This window comes from Humulus lupulus, chromosome 6 (assembly GCF_963169125.1).
Source record: "Humulus lupulus chromosome 6, drHumLupu1.1, whole genome shotgun sequence".
NCBI classification, from domain to species: Eukaryota; Viridiplantae; Streptophyta; class Magnoliopsida; order Rosales; family Cannabaceae; genus Humulus; species Humulus lupulus.
In genome coordinates this window covers 216,393,315-216,414,258 of record NC_084798.1, presented here as the reverse complement: position 1 = coordinate 216,414,258, position 20,944 = coordinate 216,393,315, and the positions used below count along the sequence as shown (strand labels likewise).

Sequence of the window (20,944 nt, the reverse complement as noted above, 5' to 3'; positions counted from 1 at the left end):
TCACAGTGGAATATAAATATGATTATATGTTCAAAATAAGTTAGTCCTAAGATTAGCCAGTGCACCAGATTTACACTGACTTGCCAATCTACGATATGATCTACTTACACATTACAGTGTTATGTTCTTTCCAGAACATTAGCAAAGTAGATAAGATCGGATGTATTTGTTACATCGGACAGGACCGATATTGACAGTTGATAAGATAAGTAAACATACCGTTATTATCTATTCTAGTCATATCATATAGTTGACCATAGGTCAATTCAATCTCAATTCTGAGTGGTTAGTATTCTAACTGATTGTATTATTTGAGTTCTTTGACTTGTTCGTTACCAGCTTGCCCTACGGACTAGCCCATACTTACATCTTGGGAACTCGGTAGTATAATTGAGTGGGAGTGTTAATCATAGATATGAACATCTATAGCTTCTGATGAAGAAGTGAAACGATGGTTTCCTTTTAGTTTGGTTCAAGGTGTTAAATGATAGAGATCTCATTTCAGTAATTAAATTAGTTTACTGAAATATCATTTACAAGGAACTAAGTGTTTTAAGGATAAAATACAATGAGGGGTAAAACGGTATTTTAGTCCTATCTCATTGTAGACCGTCTATAGAGGATTGAGTGACAATTATGGTTGTAACAATGGATAATTAATAGCGTATCTATATTTGTTATAGAGCGTTCTATGAATTCAAGAGTGCAATTCCAAGTCTATAGTGGAGTCACGAGGAATTAATAAGTTAATAAATTTATTTGTTAGATTTATGAAAACTTATTGGAGCTTGATTTCATAGGCCCATGGTCCCCATTGTACCTTGGATAAAATCATCTAGATAGTCTCAATTAATTGATTTAATCATCAATTAGAATTATCAAAGTTGACCAGGTCAATTTTGGATAGTTTCACAGAGTTGTGTAATTTTGAGAAGAAAAGAGAAATTATGGCAGATTTATTAATTAAGATAAATTGGTATTTGAATTAATAAATAAATTTAAATCAAGGTTCAAATTATAAATAATTAATTTGATAAAGGATTTAAATAATTATTTAATTAATTAAATCAATAGAAAATAATACAGGCCTTGATTTTAAGTCCAATGGGCTTATAATCAAATGGGAAATTTCACGGGCCTATAGCCCATGATAATTTCGACCTAGGGCTTCAAAATGGCTGTTATTTTATTGATTTTTTAATTAAATTAAATGACCTAATTGAGTCTATAAAAGGAGTGCTTATAGAGAAGGGTTTTTGATAAGTCAGATTTTCTGATAGTTTTATATTCTCTCTAAACACAAGTCCTTTTCTAAGCCTCTTTGTTATTTTCTCTTCTTCTCTCTATATCTATCTCATGTGTTGAGAATTTCCCACACTAGTCTAGGTGGTTCTAAGGATACATTGGAAGATCGTGAAGAAAATAGAAGATCGGTTCAGTTTCTTGATAATACTCTGCGACAGAGAGGATACAAGAGTTAGAGAAACTGAAGGAAGGACTCTTAATTCTGCTGCGTATACTGTAAGTATTCTATTTTTGTTTCTCTTTGAATTCAATTTTAGAAACATGTTTTAGGCTATCTCGTATTAATTTGTTTAATATTAGATATACATGAAAATAAATAAAGATCCTGTATAAGATTTTTCTAACAGATGGGACCTTCAAAATCATGATTTTTCATGAAAAAATGACGTAGCTCGATGGTGGTTCGATGGTAGCTCGATAGTGCTCGAGGCAATTCTTGCAAGAGACATAATTTTTTACTCGGGTGTCCGTTTGGGGTGATTTTTTTTTATTTTGGGTATTTTTTCAAGATCTACACGTTTGACATGTTAATATGCACATTTGTGAAGTGTAACACTTGTAAAAAATACAAAAGTGTAAACATACCTCATGTTTAAGACATCTTTTGGTATATTTTTAAGTTTTAAACTTCCCAAATGTACATATGAGCATGTTAAACGTGGAGACCTTGAAAAAATACCAAAAATAAAAAAAAATCACCCCAAACGGACACCCGAGTGAAAAATTATGTCTTTTGCAAGAATTGCATCAAGCACCATCGAGCCATTATCAAGCTACCATCGAACCACCATCGAGCTAAGTCATTTTTTCATGAAAATTTTGATCTTGAAGGCCCCAGCGAATAAAGGCTTGATGGTGCTCGATGCCGGCTCAATGAGACCTTCAAAATCATGATTTTTCATGAAAAAATGACTTAGCTCGATAGTGGTTCGATGGTAGCTCGATAGTGGCTCGATGGTGCTCGATGCAATTCTTGTAAGAGACATAATTTTTCACTTAGGTGTCCGTTTAGGGTGATTTTTTTATTTTGGGTATTTTTCAATATCTACACGTTTGACATGTTAATATGCACATTTGGGAAGTTTAAAACTTAAAAATATACCAAAAGATGTCTTAAACATGAGGTATGTTTGCACTTTAGTATTTTTTACAAGTGTTACACTTCACAAATGTGCATATTAACATGTCAAACGTGTAGATCTTGAAAAAATACCAAAAAAAAAAAATCACCCCAAACAGACACCCGAGTGAAAAATTATGTCTCTTACAAGAATTGCATCGAGCACCATCGAGCACTATCGAGCTACCATCGAACCACCATCGAGCTAAGTCATTTTTTCATGAAAAATCATGATTTTGAAGGTCTCATCAAGCTGGCATCGAGCACCATCGAGCCATTATCGAACTACTATCGAACCACCATCGAGCAAAGTCATTTTTTCATGAAAAATCATGATTTTGAAAGTCTCATCGAGCTGGCATCGAGCACCATCGATCTACCATCGAGCAAGGTCGATTTTCTGCATATTTCAGAGTTTCAGATCTGAAAAAAACCCAAAAATCATGTCCAAATCTGTTCAAAATATAATATTTAGTGTGGTGGTGGTGTTGTGAGGTGAAAGAGAGTGAAATAAGGTCGATTTTCTGCAGATTTCAGAGTTTCAGATCTGGAAAAAAAAACCCAAAAATTATGTCCAAATCTGTTCGAAATATAATATTTAGTGTGGTGGTGGTGTTGTGAGGTGAGAGAGAGTGAAATAAGAGAGAGATAGAGGGAAGAGAAAAGAGAGAAATGAGAAGTGAGGAGGAAGTGGAAAATGCATTTTGGGTAAAATGCCAAAAAATAACATTATTTTGTAATTTTTAATATGTATAGCATTTTTTTGTAATTATAAAAATGATCAAGCATACAAATTGAAATTTCCCCTTATATAATTAGGATATATTCTATCCTGTACACACCGAAAAGGCAAGTAGTAAACCTGTACATACAAATCTTAGGATCTTAGGATTCAAACCTTTTCTCTTAGTTCAATAAATAGGCCCATGCACATCTTGAATCTCAACCAGTTGAGGAGCCTCCAAAATGTAGTTACCATTCTTGCAGTTGCTGTAATAATTGGATTGGAAACTCCCCAGTTGTTGTATATATTACCATGTACATGACCCAGAGTGGTTTCTTCTCTTGCTCTGGTTTCTTCTCTTGCTCTGGAGAAGTTGTTCTGTTTTACTCAACAAATATTAAACTTTTACTCCATTCTTTACTCTGTTTGATATTCATTTCACACCTCTACATTTCCCTTGGAAAATATTCTACACTTATCAGTACAATTTTTTATTTGTTGTAGTTTTGTTTTATTATTTGGAAAATTCACAAAAATACCTAAGACTTGAAAAAATATATATTAAAAATACAGAATTTGGAAAAAATTACAAAAATATAGAGAGGCATAATCATAAATAAGAATTTTTTATCTTTTTCTAAACAAAGTTTACAAATTTGTAACAATACAATTTTTTTTGTAACAAAAAAATACCTAAGATTTGAAAAAAAAAATACAGAATCTAGAAAAATTATAAAAATACGAAGGGGCATAATCGTAAATAAGATTTTTTTTTTTGTAAATAAAGTTTAATAGTTTGTAACTATATATTACAATTTTGTAAACAACATTTACAAACTAAATATAAAATTGTAATAGGCGACTACATAACTGTTATCCGTATTTTTGTAATTTTGTATTTTTCAATTTTTTTTTTTAAATTAATAGTGCTATATGAAAACAAGGTTTAAAGAACAAAAGAATTAGATGAATGCACACACACAAGCTTGTTGGTTCGATATTTTCGCTCCTTCTCAAATGAACATTTGTTTAGCGACGCAGTCTTGTCTTTGTCCTCCTCCTAGGCCAACCTTTTCATTTAGCCAACAGTAAAACCTTCAAGTGTAAAACATTGACAAGAATCATGAGACTTCATCTAAAATCCAACTGGTGATTAGTGGAGTTACACATGTTCTTATTAATGGTTCAATATTCTTACACTTATTCCATGTGGGACACTTATTCTAATTTTGAAATATATGACATCATAAGTGAAATATGCTTCAAATTAAAGATAGCACAATAAAAATTGGTAATCCTTCATAAACAAACGTGTGATTCATAGTTTTATTAAAAATGGATAGATATGAAAGCTCCAATATTAGGCATGACATGTCAACTACAATTATATATTTGAAAAAGAAAATAAAACATTCTTCAATTTCCTCTTCAATGACTACATCGGCATAGGGAAACAAGATTTTTTGAACAAGAGAATAAGATGAGGTTCACACGTTAGTCTAAACAAATCAAGAGCTATTGCAGACACAGCAAACTTCATCAACTCTGTCCCTTCTCTTTGTATGGTATTAAAACATACCAAGATAAAATAAGAAACAAAGATGCATTAGGATCAATCAAGTTTAATAAATTAAAGGGAATTTTCTCATTTGGTACCATTTGTTTTTGTAAAGTTTCGTTCTGGTACCCTCTGTTTTCAATAATGCTCATATGGTACCCCGTATTTTGAAAACATAAATATTTGGTATCCTAATTAATAAAATTTTGTCAATATGACTAAACTGTCAGCAGTTATATAGAATTTGTAGTTCATAAGATTGAGAGTAATTTGATTAAATTAGTAAAATTTTATTAATTAAATTTGAGATTAGGGTACCAAATATCTTCGATTTAAAATATAGGGTACTAAATATGTACGATTTTAAAATGCAGGGTACTAAATATGTACGATTTCAAAATGCAGGGTATCAAATGAGCATTATTTGTAAACACAGGTTACCAAGATGATACTTTGCAAAAACATAGGGTACAAAATGGTTACCTACCCTAAATTAAAATATAAAGTAATCAATTCCAAAAGCAAATATATATTACAATTAATCTTAATTTGGTCTATAAGCTTACCGAAAGTCAACAATTTCCTTCATCACAAGAAAATCTAGCTCATCATTCTTAGATGAGTATTTGTTTGACGACGTAGTCTTTGTCTTTGTCGTCCTTCAACCTTTTTGTAAAGCCAATAATCAAACCTTTCACTATAAAGCACCATGTAGCCCACATATATCCTGATAATTAGTCCACATCCATATCCTATCATCACAATTTTCCAATCAAAGATTATGTGATCCGTATGTTTCTCGCCATGGTCACCATCTTGTTGCATCCCATTGTTGCATGATTTAGATAAAGGAGGCCCACATAATTCCACGTTTCCACTATATGAATCTTCGTTGAACGTATCAATTTGGTTTCCACGAGGTATTGGTCCCACTAATTTGTTACGTGAAAGGTTTAAGTGCAAAAGTTGTGTGAGATCCATCATTTTACTAGGAATCTCCCCAACCAGCTTATTTACAGAGAGATCTAACCATTCAAGATTACTTAAGTTTATCAATGAGATAGGAATAAAACCCCCTAGTCTATTTGAGAAAAGTTGAGCCCTTTAAGTGATTTCAGCTGTCCAATCGACTCCGAAATCTCTCCTTCAAAGTTATTTCTTGAAAAATCAAATGTTACAAAAATACTTATGATTTTTTCAAGTATAAGTTGATGACCTTTCACTACCAAATTCACAGAATCTTGGTAATAGTTTTCTCCTATGTATGTCAGGTTTCTAGTGGCATGTCCATCCAACATAGTCGTGAAACTCTCAAAATACTTTGTTGGTAATAAACCAATGAATTCATTGTTAGAGAGATCCATGATCTACAACTTTTGAAAAGAATTTTTAACCTTAGGTTCTGTTATCCCCAAAAATTTGAAAATGATGATGTGGCAATAGAAATAACAAGTGGTAAGGAATGTTGGGTGATCTGGCTTAGCAACAGCCCAGTACATCAATGAAGAGTTTTGACTGTTTGAGAGGTGTCATGACCGACCGGGTAAGTTGCATCCAACCAGGAGTGATTTTGCTGTCCAGCACTGGCATGTCCGAGCCAAGTGCGTCCGAGAAGCAACCCAAGTGTCCGGTCGGACACTCAATGCTAGAGGAAAGGCATCCGGTCGAACACTCATCCGAGGAGAGTGCATGCCTTGTGTCCGCGATGAAGCATGGGTTGGTCCGAGCGGACCATGTTTGGCATGGTGCAGGTTGAGCGTGTCCGGTCGGACACCTTAGGCCTGAGGAGATGATGGCCAGCAGCATGCATCCAAGTAGGCGTGTACTTGGGCTAGGGGTGTGCCTGGTCGGATGCATGTCCGAGGAGAGATAGTGTACTTGGGCTAGAGGTGTGCCTGGTCAGATGCATGTCCGAGGAGAGACAAAAGGGGTGGTCGGACACATGACCGAGGAGAGACAAAAGGGGTGGTCGGACGCATGTCCGAGGAGAGACAAAGGCCTGGTCCTTATGCATATGTCCAGCAAGTGCATGACTGTCCAAATAGAGAAATGGCATGCTAGACCAGAGCGCTATGGCCGACCCGAAGGTGATATTCATCAACCAGATAAAAGCAGACTACGTCAAGATTCCCAGAAACGACTTCAACAAGAATCTGGGCATACGCGGGAATCTCTCATTCTTCACACAAATTGGGGTTTCTGTTGCATTTTGAATATTTTTTGTAATTAAAATATAATACGAATAATAAAATATTTCGATCCTAGGGGATATCAATGTATGATCCTAAGCCTATAAATACATGACTTATGGGATTAGAAAAGAACTTTTGGCAATTTGAAGTTTTGGTCTGAGTTTTCTAGAGAGAGAAAGTGCTTTTTATTGAGAGAGAACTCTTTTGTATTCTGAGAATTTACGCTGAAGAAACTCAGTTGACGCAGGTTCATCTGATCTTGAATGTAGATAAAATAATCAAATCTCTAAGTGGATTAGGCTATTACCAACATATTGGGGCTGAACCACTATAAAATCTTATGTGTTATTTACTTTCTTTATTAAACCGTCTGTGTCGTTTGAATTCTCTTGAAGGTTTGTCGTTTTTGACGTTCTCACGTCATTGGCCAAAAACGACGTGTGCATTGTATGATTAACAAGGACAAAGAGATGAAAAAGACTTCATTCATTTTCTCTAATAATCTTCCATAATAGGTACATATATATATATATATATAAACATACATGCTGTTTTTGTTTGTAATCGAGTTGATGAATAATATCATCCACACTTTGAAATTTCTGAACTATTCTGGCTAACATTAATAGTGAAATAAAGGTCTCTATGGTTATTGGATTGAAGCATGAAAGAGGTGGTTTGTGCTTTTTTTCTTCTAATAGTCTTAGACATTTCGATAGATCTTTTCTCTGAATTTTCTTTTCAAAAGATAAGTGTGCATAGTATGATTAACAAGGACAAAGAGATGAAAAAGACTGCTATTTTTTTTTTCTCTCGACAGTTTCTAGCTATGTGCTCTTATTGAGTGTCAAATAAAGTTGAAATATCATAAGTAAGGCTTATACTTTGTAAACCATTTTGAAGATGAACTCCTTCAAGTTTTTGAACAATATTAACTTATGGAAACTCATCTAAAATACTGGTTACCTTTTCTTTTTCTTGTTTTGGCCATACAACTATAATGTATACATTAAATAATTTTTTTTTTACAGAAAATCCCATATTGGGAAGCAATTCATCTCATAAAAATAGATTACTCTTCTAAATCTCCAACAAGTTTAAAAGATTGAACTCCACCATTGGACAAAATCTCAAAGCCAAGAACTTGAGAACTAGTTAAATGGTGGTCAAGCTCCCTTTCTGTTTTACTCTTGTTTTGGAGAGGTTGCTCTGTTTTGCTTCTCTTCTCCTAAGCAAATATTCTACACTTGTTACTAGTAACAGTATCCTTATTTGGTGGAGTTTTTTTTAATAACACAAAAGAATACAAGGTCTCTTGGCAGGCAAAATGAAGTATTTTTTTAAGTCATGTTGTACTTTAGACTAGTTTTAATAATTTTTTGCAAAATGACATCTCATAATTTAGACACTTAGTCGAAAATTTAGACAGGTGGTCGAAAAATTCAAACAACAAAATTTTAGATAATTGGTCGAAAAATTTTAGACAGATGCACTTATGCAAAAAATTATAAAAAAATAGACCTGAGTACAAAATCACTTAAAAAAAAAGAGGTAATTTTCACAAATTTCTCTAGATACTTACATATATTAATAATGGACATCTAGTCAATTTTATCTGTTGAGTGCCAAGGCTGATTGAATAGTCACATGCAGATGATATAAGTCATTTGCAGTAAAGCAAACTGTAATCATAGATACTCTAAAAAGATTACACCTACTCATAAAAACAAGATAAGTCATTGGCATTAATTGGTGTAGCTTCATAAACCAAATACATAAGATTGACATTTCAATTGGCACAACTCAAAATCTAAATATTAGGCTTAACATTCCTAACTAACACACATAAATTGGTACAGCTTCATGGAATACATATCTATAGGAAAACAAGACTTAGTGAACAAGAGAATGAGGTGGGAAGAGTATAGGCAGATCAGGAGTCTGTTGTAGAAATAATCAAACCTCACCAACACTGTTCCATCCTTCAGTATAACATATTAGTACATACAAACATAAAAAAAAAAAACAATGAATTAGTGGGTCAATCAATTTTGAATAAAAAAATTAAAAATTTACTCATTTGGTACCATATGTTTTTACAAAGTATCGTTTTTGTATCATCTTTTCTCAATAATGCTCATATGATTCCATGTATTTTAAAATCATACTTATTTGGTACCCTAGAATACGTAATTAACAAATTAAATTTGAATTTAGAACTTATATAATTGAGTGAGAGTAATTTGATTAAATTGGTAAAAAATTTATTAATTAAATTAGAGTTTAGGGTACAAAATATGTACGATTTCAAAATCCAAAGTACCAAATCAACATTATTTTAAACACATGTTACCGAAATTATACTTTGTATAAAAACAAATGGTTACCTACCCTAAAAAAATAAATAAAATTTATTAATTTGAACTGAATCTTAATTTGTTACCAAAGCTTACCGAAAGTCATGATTAGTTTTCTTGTTTTCTATTCTAGCTAATTCTTCTTCTTCTTTCTCTAACTTGTTTATTTAGCCAATAATCAAACCGTCTACTGTAAAGCACCATGTAACCCACAGATATTCCGAGTATTATTCCACATCCATATCCCATCATCACAATCTTCCAATCGAATACTCCATCATCATCTTCATCATCATCATCATTGTAGAGTCCAAGAACTTTACTTAGCTAATTGTTAGTAGTATTATAGTATGTTTAGTGTTATCTTTGTTACTATGGATTTTTGGTTCAGACCGGGAATTATTTGGACACTCATAGTAGTACTTATAGATTTTCTAAGTTTAACCTATAGTTTAAGAATATTAAGTATAACCTAAGGTTTGATTATATGACTGATAATTAAGAGTTATATTTATTATATTATAAGGTTTAGAAATCAACCAATAGGATTTTAAGCACATGTTATGAATGGTAATTAAGGATTAAGTATTTTGGAGGATTAAATTAAATAAGGGTAAAGTTTGAATGTTATAGGGTCAGTCAGCAGCTTTGAGTACGTTGAGGGCTTAGTCAAGGCTGTTTACTCCATTCAAACTTAGCTAAAAATGTGTAATTTCGTGTTTAAATATTCAGCATGTGCCGATATATCGCAGCTATAGGGGGCGATATATCGCAGCACGTAGATACGGAAAACACGAAACGTTGCACGGTCGCCTCGGGCATACTGGCCCAGGCGATATATCGCCTACAGGGGGCGATATATCGCCTCCTCCAGTATGTTTTCAAATGTTTTTGAATTCATTTCCTCTCAGCCATTCAAACTCCTTCAACAGTCCAGCATCTTTTGAACGAGTCTTCAGCCTCTGCTGAACGATTATTCAAATGATTTTCATCTAAAAAGCCATTATTTTTATTCAAGTAAAATCAAGATACTTTCATTCCCAAACTCTATAAATAGGACCTAGTACCCAGCCATTATTCACCATTTGCTCTAAGTTCAGAAGCTGCTAGTGTTAAGTGAGTGTGAGAGTGTAAACACCTGGTTTGGGGAAAAACTATAAGCTTAAACATCATAAGCTTATCAAACACTTTGGGAAGTGAGTTCTATAGTATTTCGGTGGAGGTTAGATTGATCTTGCAAATCTTTGAGGTAAACCCAAAACTCTAGTTCCTTTCTGTATTTTATGTTATTTCCTTTCTCCAAAAACCTTCTACTCAGTCCCCTAACCTTATTCTTATTTTGGTTAGGGAATCCAAGCTCTTAAGCATATAAGTCGGTAAGTATGCTTTTTTTTATGGTTTAGTCTTTCCATCTCTTTCATTTCATCTCCTTTCTTTAGACTCACTCTTTCTTATGGTTTTAGGAGTGTTCCAAAAGTCCCAACTCAGTCCATAATCCCGGTAACTTTGGTAAGGAAAATAGGCTAGAATCAATATGTTATGTGTTTATGTTATCTATATGTTTTATGTTATTAAAAGTGTTATGATATGTATATGTGTATGTTTGTAGGCTTGGGCATATGACCCATATGACTAACAAGACCCCAAATGGGTTATGGGCATATGACCTACTTAGCTAGTAGGACCCCACTAATCCCATGGGCATATGCTTGTTTAGTCTATGGGACCCCAAGTGATAATGGCCATTATAATAAGTGTATGTTATATGTATTATGTTAAGTCTTTATGTTTTCTTATGAAATTATGTATATGACTATGTGTTAGATTTTTCTTGCTGGGCATTAGGCTCACTCCTTTCTGTTTATGTGCAGGAAAATAAGCTTAAGGGGCGGTAAGATTCGTGACGCTTGGAGGATGTGTATCGATGGTGAATGGAGTCAAGGGGCCGAGCGTTATTCGATTCGAGGATGTAGTTTCGGTTTTATGTCTTTTTACATGTATTTTCCGCACTAATTATGTAATGTCTTTTTATTTTGAAATTATGTTTTTGTTTTAAAGACAATGGGATCCCATATCTGTTTTAGTATTTACTTTGTAAATAACTCTTATTTTGCAAGTTACTCAATAAATTATGGTATTTTCGTAAAAATGTAAGTTTTATGTATAGTTTCGTTAATGGTCCAAATAGTCTAGAGTAGTGGGTCATTACAATCATCATCTGGTTGTGTCTCTCCACTGGTGCATGATTTAGACACTGGAGGTCCACATAGTTCCAAGTTCCCACTGTATGAATCTTTGTTGAATGTATCGAACTGGTTCCCACGAGGTATTTCTCCCACTAATTTGTTGTGCGAAAGGTTTAAGTTTGACAGTTGTGTTAGAACCGCCATTTTAGTAGGAATAACTCCCACAAGCCCATTTGAAGAGAGATCTAACCATTCAAGATTACTTAGTTTTATCAGCTCCACTGAAATGGATCCCTGGAGCTTATTTCGAGAAAAGTTGAGCCCTTTAAGTGATTTTAGCTCTCCAATCGACCCTGGAATCTCTCCTTCAAAATTATTTCTCGAGAAATCGATTGCTACGAAGATACTTATGACTTTTTCCAGTACAAGTTTGTTGCCTTTCACTACCAAAATGATTGAATCTTGGTAGTAGTTGTGGTCACCAATGTATGTCAAGTTTCTAATGGAGTGTTCATCCATCATAGACGTGAAACTCTCGAAATGCTTTGTTGGTAAGAGACCATTGAATTCATTGTTAGAGAGATCCATGATTTGCAACTTCTGAAAGGGATGTTCAACCTTAGGTGGCCTTATGAAACCATGGAATCTATTGGATTTCAAAACAAGAACTCGAAGCATTGCAAGATCTTCCAACCAACGAGGGAAGGAATCGTTTATCTTGTTATTTCCCACGTCTAAAACTTCTAAGCTTTGGCAACTATGCAGAAAACTTAGCAGGGGTCCACCTAGATGATTGTTACTAAGGTGCAAACTCCTCAGCTTAGTTAACTTTTCAAACATGTCACGAGGAATTTCTCCCCTAAGATTATTCGTATGCAAATCTAAAACAGAGAGAGAGCTTATTTCCAAGACATGAAGGAATTTTTCCATGAATACTGTTGTTGGAGACATCAAGGATTTCCAACTCACTCAAATTGCAATATGTAGAGGGTATCTCTCCAGATAGAGCATTGTTTGAGATGAAAAAAATGCTCACTGAAGGTGGAACAATAGGAAGAGGCCCTTCAATCATGTTAGAGCGAAGATCTACAGTGACTAGGCTTTTACATAGAATTTTCTGTACACTTGTTAAGAAGTTGTGAGAAATGTTCAATCCAGACAACGAACATGTTCCCTCTTTCCACAACCATTCAGAAATCCTACCCTGAATTTGATTCTAGGAAAGTTGTAGTATTTGTAAGCTTTTCATGTTTTTCAGAAAATATGGAAATTCTCTAATGTTGCATGAAGCCAAACCCAAATAAAAAAGTTGAGGAAATGAATCATTGTTGGTGTATTTATTTGTGGAGACAGTGAAATTGTTAAAAGAAAGGTCAAGTCTCAGAAGATTTTTCAACATTGAAAACTTGCTTAACTCTAAAACACCATCCAAACTATTGTGTGAGAGATCTAGCTCTCGTAGGTTTTTCTGTTGAAATATTGAGTTTGGAATCTGGCCATGTAGTTTATTAGAACCCAAATTGAGCCATACAAGAGATTTAGAATGGAATTCTTTAATTGGGCCAATAAGCTTATTATTGTTCAGCCGCAAATACTTTAAATATAGAAGAGAATATACCCAGGAAGGTATTGATTCATCAAGCAAGTTATCAGATATGACAAGGAATTGTAGTGGGCTTTGTAAGGAATTTGCTTTCGGAAATTCAGGAATCTTACCAACAAAATTGTTGCGAGAAAGATCCAAATAGGTCATCTGCTGAAGATTGAGAAAAACCAATGGAATTTGACCTCCAAGATTGTTGCTATCGATGCCTAAGGCAATGAGTTCCACTATTGAGTGAGGTTAGTCAGCATTGCACTATTTGATGATCCTTTAAAACTACAATTTGAAAGAAGCAAAATCTGCAAAGACTTGGCACTTGAACACATGTAAGGTAAATCAATAGAGATTTTTGTGTGAGAAAGATCTAAGAACCTGAGTGGACTACTCCAATTAAACATAGGCAGAGAACCAGTAAGATTACCATTGAATTCTAATCTCAGCTCCTGAAGATTTGGTAAGTGAAAGACATTTTCTGGGAATTTCCCTCACAATCCACAGTCACAGAGATCAAGAGTCGTCAAGGAAGAAGACACATTCATAAAAGAACTAACTAGTTCAACATCAGACATGTCGATGTTATTTATAGTAAGTTCCATGAGATTGGTGAAGTTTTGAAGCATTTTTTTCAAGACAAATGGCCCCATCAAAAAATGACAATCATCGAAATCATGATAAATGGTGAGATGAGAAAGTTTAGAGAGGTGAGAAATTTCTTCAGGGACATAACCAGAAAAGTTGGCAAAAGAGAGTCTAAGCGTTTTCATGTTGGGAAAACTGCTATTGCGGAATGAGATCAAAGAGAGATGAAAGAAATCTTGATATCGAATTAATTCCAAAACTGAGAATGAACACATATATATACAAGAGTCTCTGGAACAGAGTAACTAATTTTGGTTATAGCTGCATAACCAATCTAACTAACCGAAATACAACAGAAATAAATAAGATAATTAAACTAATAATGCTAATTCCTAATACCCCCTCCTCAAGATGGAGCATATATGTCATATATGGACATCTTGGAAATATGAGTCGATAGAACAGGTGAGGTGAGTGGTTTGGTAAAAGCATCGGCTAATTGAAGGTTACTAGAAATAGGAATTAGACGAATGGTGGAGGATTTGATTTTGTCTCTAACAAAATGGCAATCAAGTTCTATGTGTTTGGTCCTTTCGTGGAAAGTGGGGTTATTGGCTATGTGAATTGCCGATTGGTTATCACAGTAAATGAAAGAAGGATGGGGCTGAGGAATTTGAAAATCCTGGAGAAGGTATCGAAGCCATGTGACTTCACTTGTGGTGGCTGCGAGTGCTCGGTACTCTACTTCTGCGGAGCTTTTAGATATTGTTGGTTGTTTCTTTGTCCTCCAGGATATGAGACAATCGCCGAGGAATATGCAAAAGCCAGTGGTGGATCGTCTTGTGATTGGGCATGATGCACAGTCTGAGTCAGAGAATCCACGAAGTTGAAGTGCTGAAGATGAAGTGTACAGGAGTCCTTGGCCCGGGTTACCTTTCAGGTATCGAAGAAGATGATGCACAGCTTGAAGATGAGGTGTTCGAGGGGCAGACATGAATTGGCTGAGGCAATTGACAGCAAACGTGATGTCTGGCCGTGACAAAGTGAGGTAGAGGAGGCGACCAATTAATTGTCTGTAATGAGAGGGATTGTCAAGTGCTTGTCCATTGTCATTGTCGAGTTTGAGCTTAGGATCCATGGGAGTCTTGCTCGGTTTGCAGCCTGTGTAACCCGTGTCTTCAAGGAGCTGTAAAGTATACTTTCGCTGTGAAAGAAACAGGTTGGTCTTCATGCGTGCTATTTCGAATCCCAGAAAGTATTGCAGGTTTCCAAGAGTTTTCAGCTTGAATTTTTGATGGAGTGAATCTTGTAGCTGGTGTAAAGCAGTGATGTTGGGCCCTGTGATGACTATGTTGTCCACGTATACAAGTAGAGCAATGAAAGAGTCTGCGGTGCCTCTTGTGAATAAGGTGTAATCAGCCTGTGATTGCTTGAAACCTTCTTGTAGTAAGGCATCCGTGAGCTTCTTGTACCATTGTCTGGACGATTGTTTAAGTCCATAGATGGACTTGTGTAGTTTGCAGACTAAATGAGAACCTGCATTAGAAGATGTAGGCAGAGTTAATCCCTTAGGTAAAGACATGTATACCTCTTCATTGAGGTCACCGTTTAGGAAGGCATTATTAATGTCTAATTGTAGGATATGCCACTGTTTAATAGTAGAAATAGCAAGCAATAATTTGAGTGTGACCATTTTAGCAACAGGGGAAAATGTATCAAAGAAATCCAGCCCTTCTTGTTGCGTGAAACCTTGAGCAACAAGACGGGCCTTGTACCGCTCTATGCTGCCATCACTGTTGTATTTGATTTTATAAATCCATCTGCATCCAATTGCTCTTTTGTTGTGAGGCAGCTCTGTGACAGTCCAAGTTTTGTTAGTGATGAGAGCACTCAATTCTTGTTGCATTGCTTTCACCCAATGGTCATATTGCATAGCTTCTGAGTAGTGTTGTGGTTCGTCGTTGGATGATACTGCAAAGATGAATTTTTTGTAAGAATCTGACAAATGAGAATATGAAACAAATTTTGATAATGGATGAGGAGTTGAGGAGTTGTCTTGTATAATCGAAGAGCATTCAAAATCTCCCAGGTATGCTGGTGGTTTGATAGCTCTGCTGGATCGTCTAAGTATAGGAGGCTCGGGATCATGTTGAAAAGAATCTGGAATGTTTGTGGCTGCTTCAGATTCCAGTTCTTGTTGTGTAGCATCAATACCAATATCATGTTCCTGAAAAGAAGTGTCCATAGTAGTGCTAGGCAAAGATGGAAATTCACAACAGGTATAATCAGTAATATTAGGATTAGGAAGCACTAGTTTTGAAAAAGGATCAAGATAAGAAGTTTCAGTGTTGAGCTTATGAAAAGGAAAGATATTTTCATAAAATACAACATTCCGAGAAATAAAAATCTATTTGGTATTAATGTCATAGAGTTTGTAACCTTTAATTCCTTGGGGATATCCTATGAAAACACATGTCCTAGCCCTTGGTGAAAATTTGTTTCGGTGTGCAGATAATGTTGAGGCAAAAGCTAAACACCCAAAACTTCTCAAGTGATCATATAGAGGTGCTTTATGAAATAGCAATTCAAAAGGAGTTTTTCCTTTCAGCAGAGGTGTAGGAGTTCTGTTAATTAAATATGCAGAAGATAATATACATTCAGACCAGAATTTAATAGGAACTTTAGCTTGAAAATATAGTGCTCGAGCTACATTGAGCAAGTGTTGATGTTTCCTTTCAGCAATAGCATTTTGCTGTGGAGTTTCTACACATGTGAATTCATGTAAAATACCATGTTGAGAAAAAAGTTCTTTAAAAACAAGTTCAGGTGCATTATCTGATCTAAATGTCTTAAAACTGCAATGAAATTGAGTTTGAACATAGGATATAAATTGTGGAACAATGGTTAAAGCATCAGATTTGAACTGCATTAAGTACACCCAAGTAAACCTAGAGTAATCATCAACCAAAGTAAGGAAAAATCTGTGATTTGTGTGTGATGTGACATGGTATGGTCCCCAAACATCACAATGAACAAGCTCAAAAATTTTACTTGTAAATCTGGTTTTATTATTGAAAGCAAGTTTCTTTTGCTTAGCTTTAGGACAGATATAACATGGTTCAGATCTATGCAAAACAGAAGTATTACAAGGCAAAATGTTTTTGAGTAAATCTAATCTTTTATTTGACAGGTGACCAAGGCGAAAATGCCAAGTCTCAGCTGAAACAGAAAGTATAGGAGAATTTGTTGGTGCAGTATCAAGGATGTATAAACCGTTGATATTGTTACCCTTTCCAATTGTCTTCCTGTTGATTTTGTCCTGTATACAGACAGAACTAGATGTAAAATGCATTACAATATCTGAATGGTTAGTAAGACAACTTACTGAAATGATATTGTATTTGAAATTTGGAGCATACAATACATTAGTAAGCACAAGATTATTCAAACAAACCGATCCACTTTGACACACAAAAACATAATCATTGTTTGGTAGAACTAGTTTGGTAGCTGCTGTATTACACAGAAATTGAAATAGTTTTATATTACCACATATATGCCGTGTAGCCCCGGAATCAATGATCCAAGAATCATTTAAAGGGAGCTGAGTATTATGAGATAAGATAATACCTGAGTTATCCATTGAAGTAGATGGTTCTCCAGCATGCATACCAGTTTGTTGAGTGCCTAGAAGATACATCAACTGTTGGTATTGACTGGTTGTCAACTGAGGCAAGATTGTGTAATTATCAGCAGAAGGAATGTTAGCAGAATCATTTGTCTGAATTTGATTGGCAGTGGCTTCAGGAGTCTTGTTTGGCTTGTGATATCCAGGCGGATACCCATGTATTTTGTAACAGCGTTCAATAGTGTGTCCGAGCATGTTACAATGACTGCAGAATGGTCTATTTCTTCTTGGTGGATGACCCTTAGAAGCTTGATTATCAGGTTTAGAACCATTATGTTTGTCTCCTTTAAACGCAAATGCCATGGCCTGGTTAGAATCTGAACCAACAGATGCATTTCCCTTTTGCAGTTCTTCTTGAGTCACAAGATGAAAGACTCTATTCACTTCGGGCAAGGGATCCATAAGCAGAATGCTCCCACGGACTTGTGAATAGGCATCTGAAAGTCCCATAAAAAACGACATGATGTACTCCATGTGATAGTGTTCTTGGAGCTTCTTGACTCCTCCACAAGTACATCCATGACAGCTGCAACTTGGCCTGTAGTTAGTCAATTCTTCCCATATAGTTTTCAGTTTAGTAAAATACATGCTTACTGTTTGATTTTCCTGTTTCAGATTCATCAAATCCTTCCTCAAATTAAAAATGTGAGGACCATTTCTTTGATGAAATCTAACTTGAAGATCAGACCAAATGGCTGCAGCAGATTCATCATACAGTATGCTAGATGATATATCCTTAGAAACAGAATTCAAAATCCAAGATATTACCATGTTATTATTTCTAATCCAAGCAGTATAGAGATTATGATCAGAAATTGAAGGTTTAGGGATAGAACCGTCAATAAATCCAATCTTGTTTTTGACAGAAATCGCAAGAAGCATAGCTCGGCTCCACGATACATAGTTTTCTTGCCCCGTGAGTGGTTGTGAGACGAGCACGTTGCCTGGATTGTCTCCATGGTGCAAGAAATATGGATTCGCTGGATCTTCAAGGGGATTCTTGACTGCAGTGTAGGGAAGACTTTGAGTTGAAGGCGTTTGAGGATCGCTTTGGTCAGACGGAGAGTGAGGCTGGGGATCCGTTGACATTTTTGCAACTGAAGAAGATCAAAAACAGTTCAGCTACCGGAATGGATCGTCGGAATGAATGGAGGTGGAAAAAAAGAATGCACAGCTTTGCTGGAACAAAGAAGAGGAGATGCAACGGAAAAGAAGATGAAGAACGGATCGTCGGAACGAGATGCACAGCTTCACCGGAACAGAGACACGGTTGGCCGGAGTGAGGATCGAATCTGGGAAAGCTTAACCTTCCCGCTCTGGTACCATATTGCGGAATGAGATCAAAGAGAGATGAAAGAAATCTTGATATCGAATTAATTCCAAAACTGAGAATGAACACATATATATACAAGAGTCTCTGGAACAGAGTAACTAATTTTGGTTATAGCTGCATAACCAATCTAACTAACCGAAATACAACATAAATAAATAAGATAATTAAACTAATAATGCTAATTCCTAATCCAATTTCTGGAGGAATTGGAGAGCAAGAGAAATTATTGTCGTCAAGGATTAAAGTTTGGAGATGGGGAAGTGAGAAAAGGGTGCTGTTGGACTGAAGAGGGCCTTGAAGATAGTTATTGCTGAGGTTGAGGCCAATTACATGACCTGAAATATGATCACATGACACTCCATCCCATGAACAACAATCTATGCCATTCTTCCAAGACACTGTCTTCGGATTCATTTCATAGTCGACCATGCTTGGACTGATGATAAAGGAGTTGCTGAATTGGAGGAGAGCAGAGCTCTCGGCAGGATGACACAAGAAATTATTAGAAGGTGAAGGAGTAGATGAGTCGATTAAAGATTGAGAAAGAAGGAGTAGAAGGGTAAGGAGGAACATCAAACGTGATGACCAGTACTCCATCTTTAGATTAGTGGTGGAATGAAAACTCTATGCTTTTGGTTTGGTTTTGTATGTATATATGTGCTCCTCTCATATCATTAACTGTGCAAAAAAGAAGATGAAAAATGGAGGAGCCAAAGTCTTCATATCAATTATTTGAGTCATTACATAATTACTCTGAAGAATATAATTTTGTTTGACTAATCCGTGCCACATTAACTGAGATATGTCATTTCTGTGTTCTTGTTCTTAATTATTTCATTATAAAGATAAGTTTGTGTTGTATAATTAAAAATGAAACTATTTAATATACTCAAATAAAAAAAATATTCAGTATTAAATGGTTCCATGACCAAATATATGTAGAAAGAGTTGTCGAAAGGTAATAAAACATAGTCATTAAGAACAACAAAGACTGTGAATGCATGCTAATATAATTAATTAATTAAAACACTCAAAGACTAATTTAAACAATTAATCAACAGTATGTTCATTAATCAACAGTATGTTCATTATCTAACATTAGCAAGGCCAAAGCTGACATTATTAAATGTCTGGATATATATTCGAATTTGTCTTATTTTCAGTCCAACTTTAAAGGACTTAATTAACAAGGTTGATAAGATTTTCTTATGCAGCTTTGTCCTCTTCCGTGATGATATGGATAGATAATTCAATCTTATATCGATCTCATAAATAATTCTAACATATATATATATATATATATATATGAGTATTACTATTTAACATATTAAAGTTCTCAATACTACATAAGGTGGTACCCTATGTTAGTTAACGATACCTCATAATACTAATTAAATTTAAATGTGGAAGTCTCGATACTGAATTATACCAATATCAATATATCATTTTTTTGACACCAATAATAACCATTAGCATTTCTCACATATATATATATATATATATATAAATATATACTTGGGTCAATTGCAATTTGCGTGTGTATTAGCTTCTACTTGGCTAATAATAAATGAAAAAAACAAAGTTGAAAAATAGAGTCAAAGTCCTTCAAGTAAAACAAACTAAGTACAACTGTTTGATTGGAAATATGTCTTGATCATATTAATTATATGATTCATCTTAGCTTATATTTTTACGTCTAAACACCAACCACCACTCAATGGAGTTACAAATATTCTTGCATTTACACCATACTCCGATATACCATCTTATACTGGTCTCTATTTTCGCTCTCTATTTTCGCTCACTGATATTGAATTCTATGCAGTGTAGCTTACTATTTGGATTTCAATCTCAAGAATTTTTTGCATTATATAAATCTCGTGTGACTTGACTTAATTGATGTGGATCGGATGCCCGCAAATGAATTGGCTCATGATATCATGACAAGAATCATGAGACTTATTCTAATTAAAAATCAACGAGTTATTAGTGGAGTTACCAATGTTATTATTAATTGCTCAATATTCTTACACTTATTTTATGTGACACACTATACTCAAAGAGAAATATATATTTTTTTTCTTCTTTTCAATAATACTGAAAATTAAAGTATGATGGTTCCATAAAATTGCCAAGAGAGAAAACTCTCAACGGAAAATGAGACCTTTTTTTTTTTTAATTACGTTAGTGAAAACTTTCTTTAAATCCATATTTTTATATTATTTAGGGGTTTGAATTCTTAACCCAAGCCTATTTCTAAAGGAATTTACAGAGAGCTAAGGCCACCAATACAACATTG

At 34.7% G+C, this 20,944-nt stretch overlaps 1 protein-coding gene across 1 annotated transcript; it reads right to left on the bottom strand.

The window, feature by feature from the left end:
- Nucleotides 1-11,445: 11,445 nt before the first annotated feature.
- LOC133786056 (receptor-like protein 7) lies at nt 11,446-12,372 on the bottom strand. The gene has a single exon (XM_062225270.1). The coding sequence runs from the start codon at nt 12,370-12,372 to the stop codon at nt 11,446-11,448; it is 927 nt and encodes a 308-aa protein (XP_062081254.1).
- Between the last annotated feature and the right edge of the window lie 8,572 nt (nt 12,373-20,944).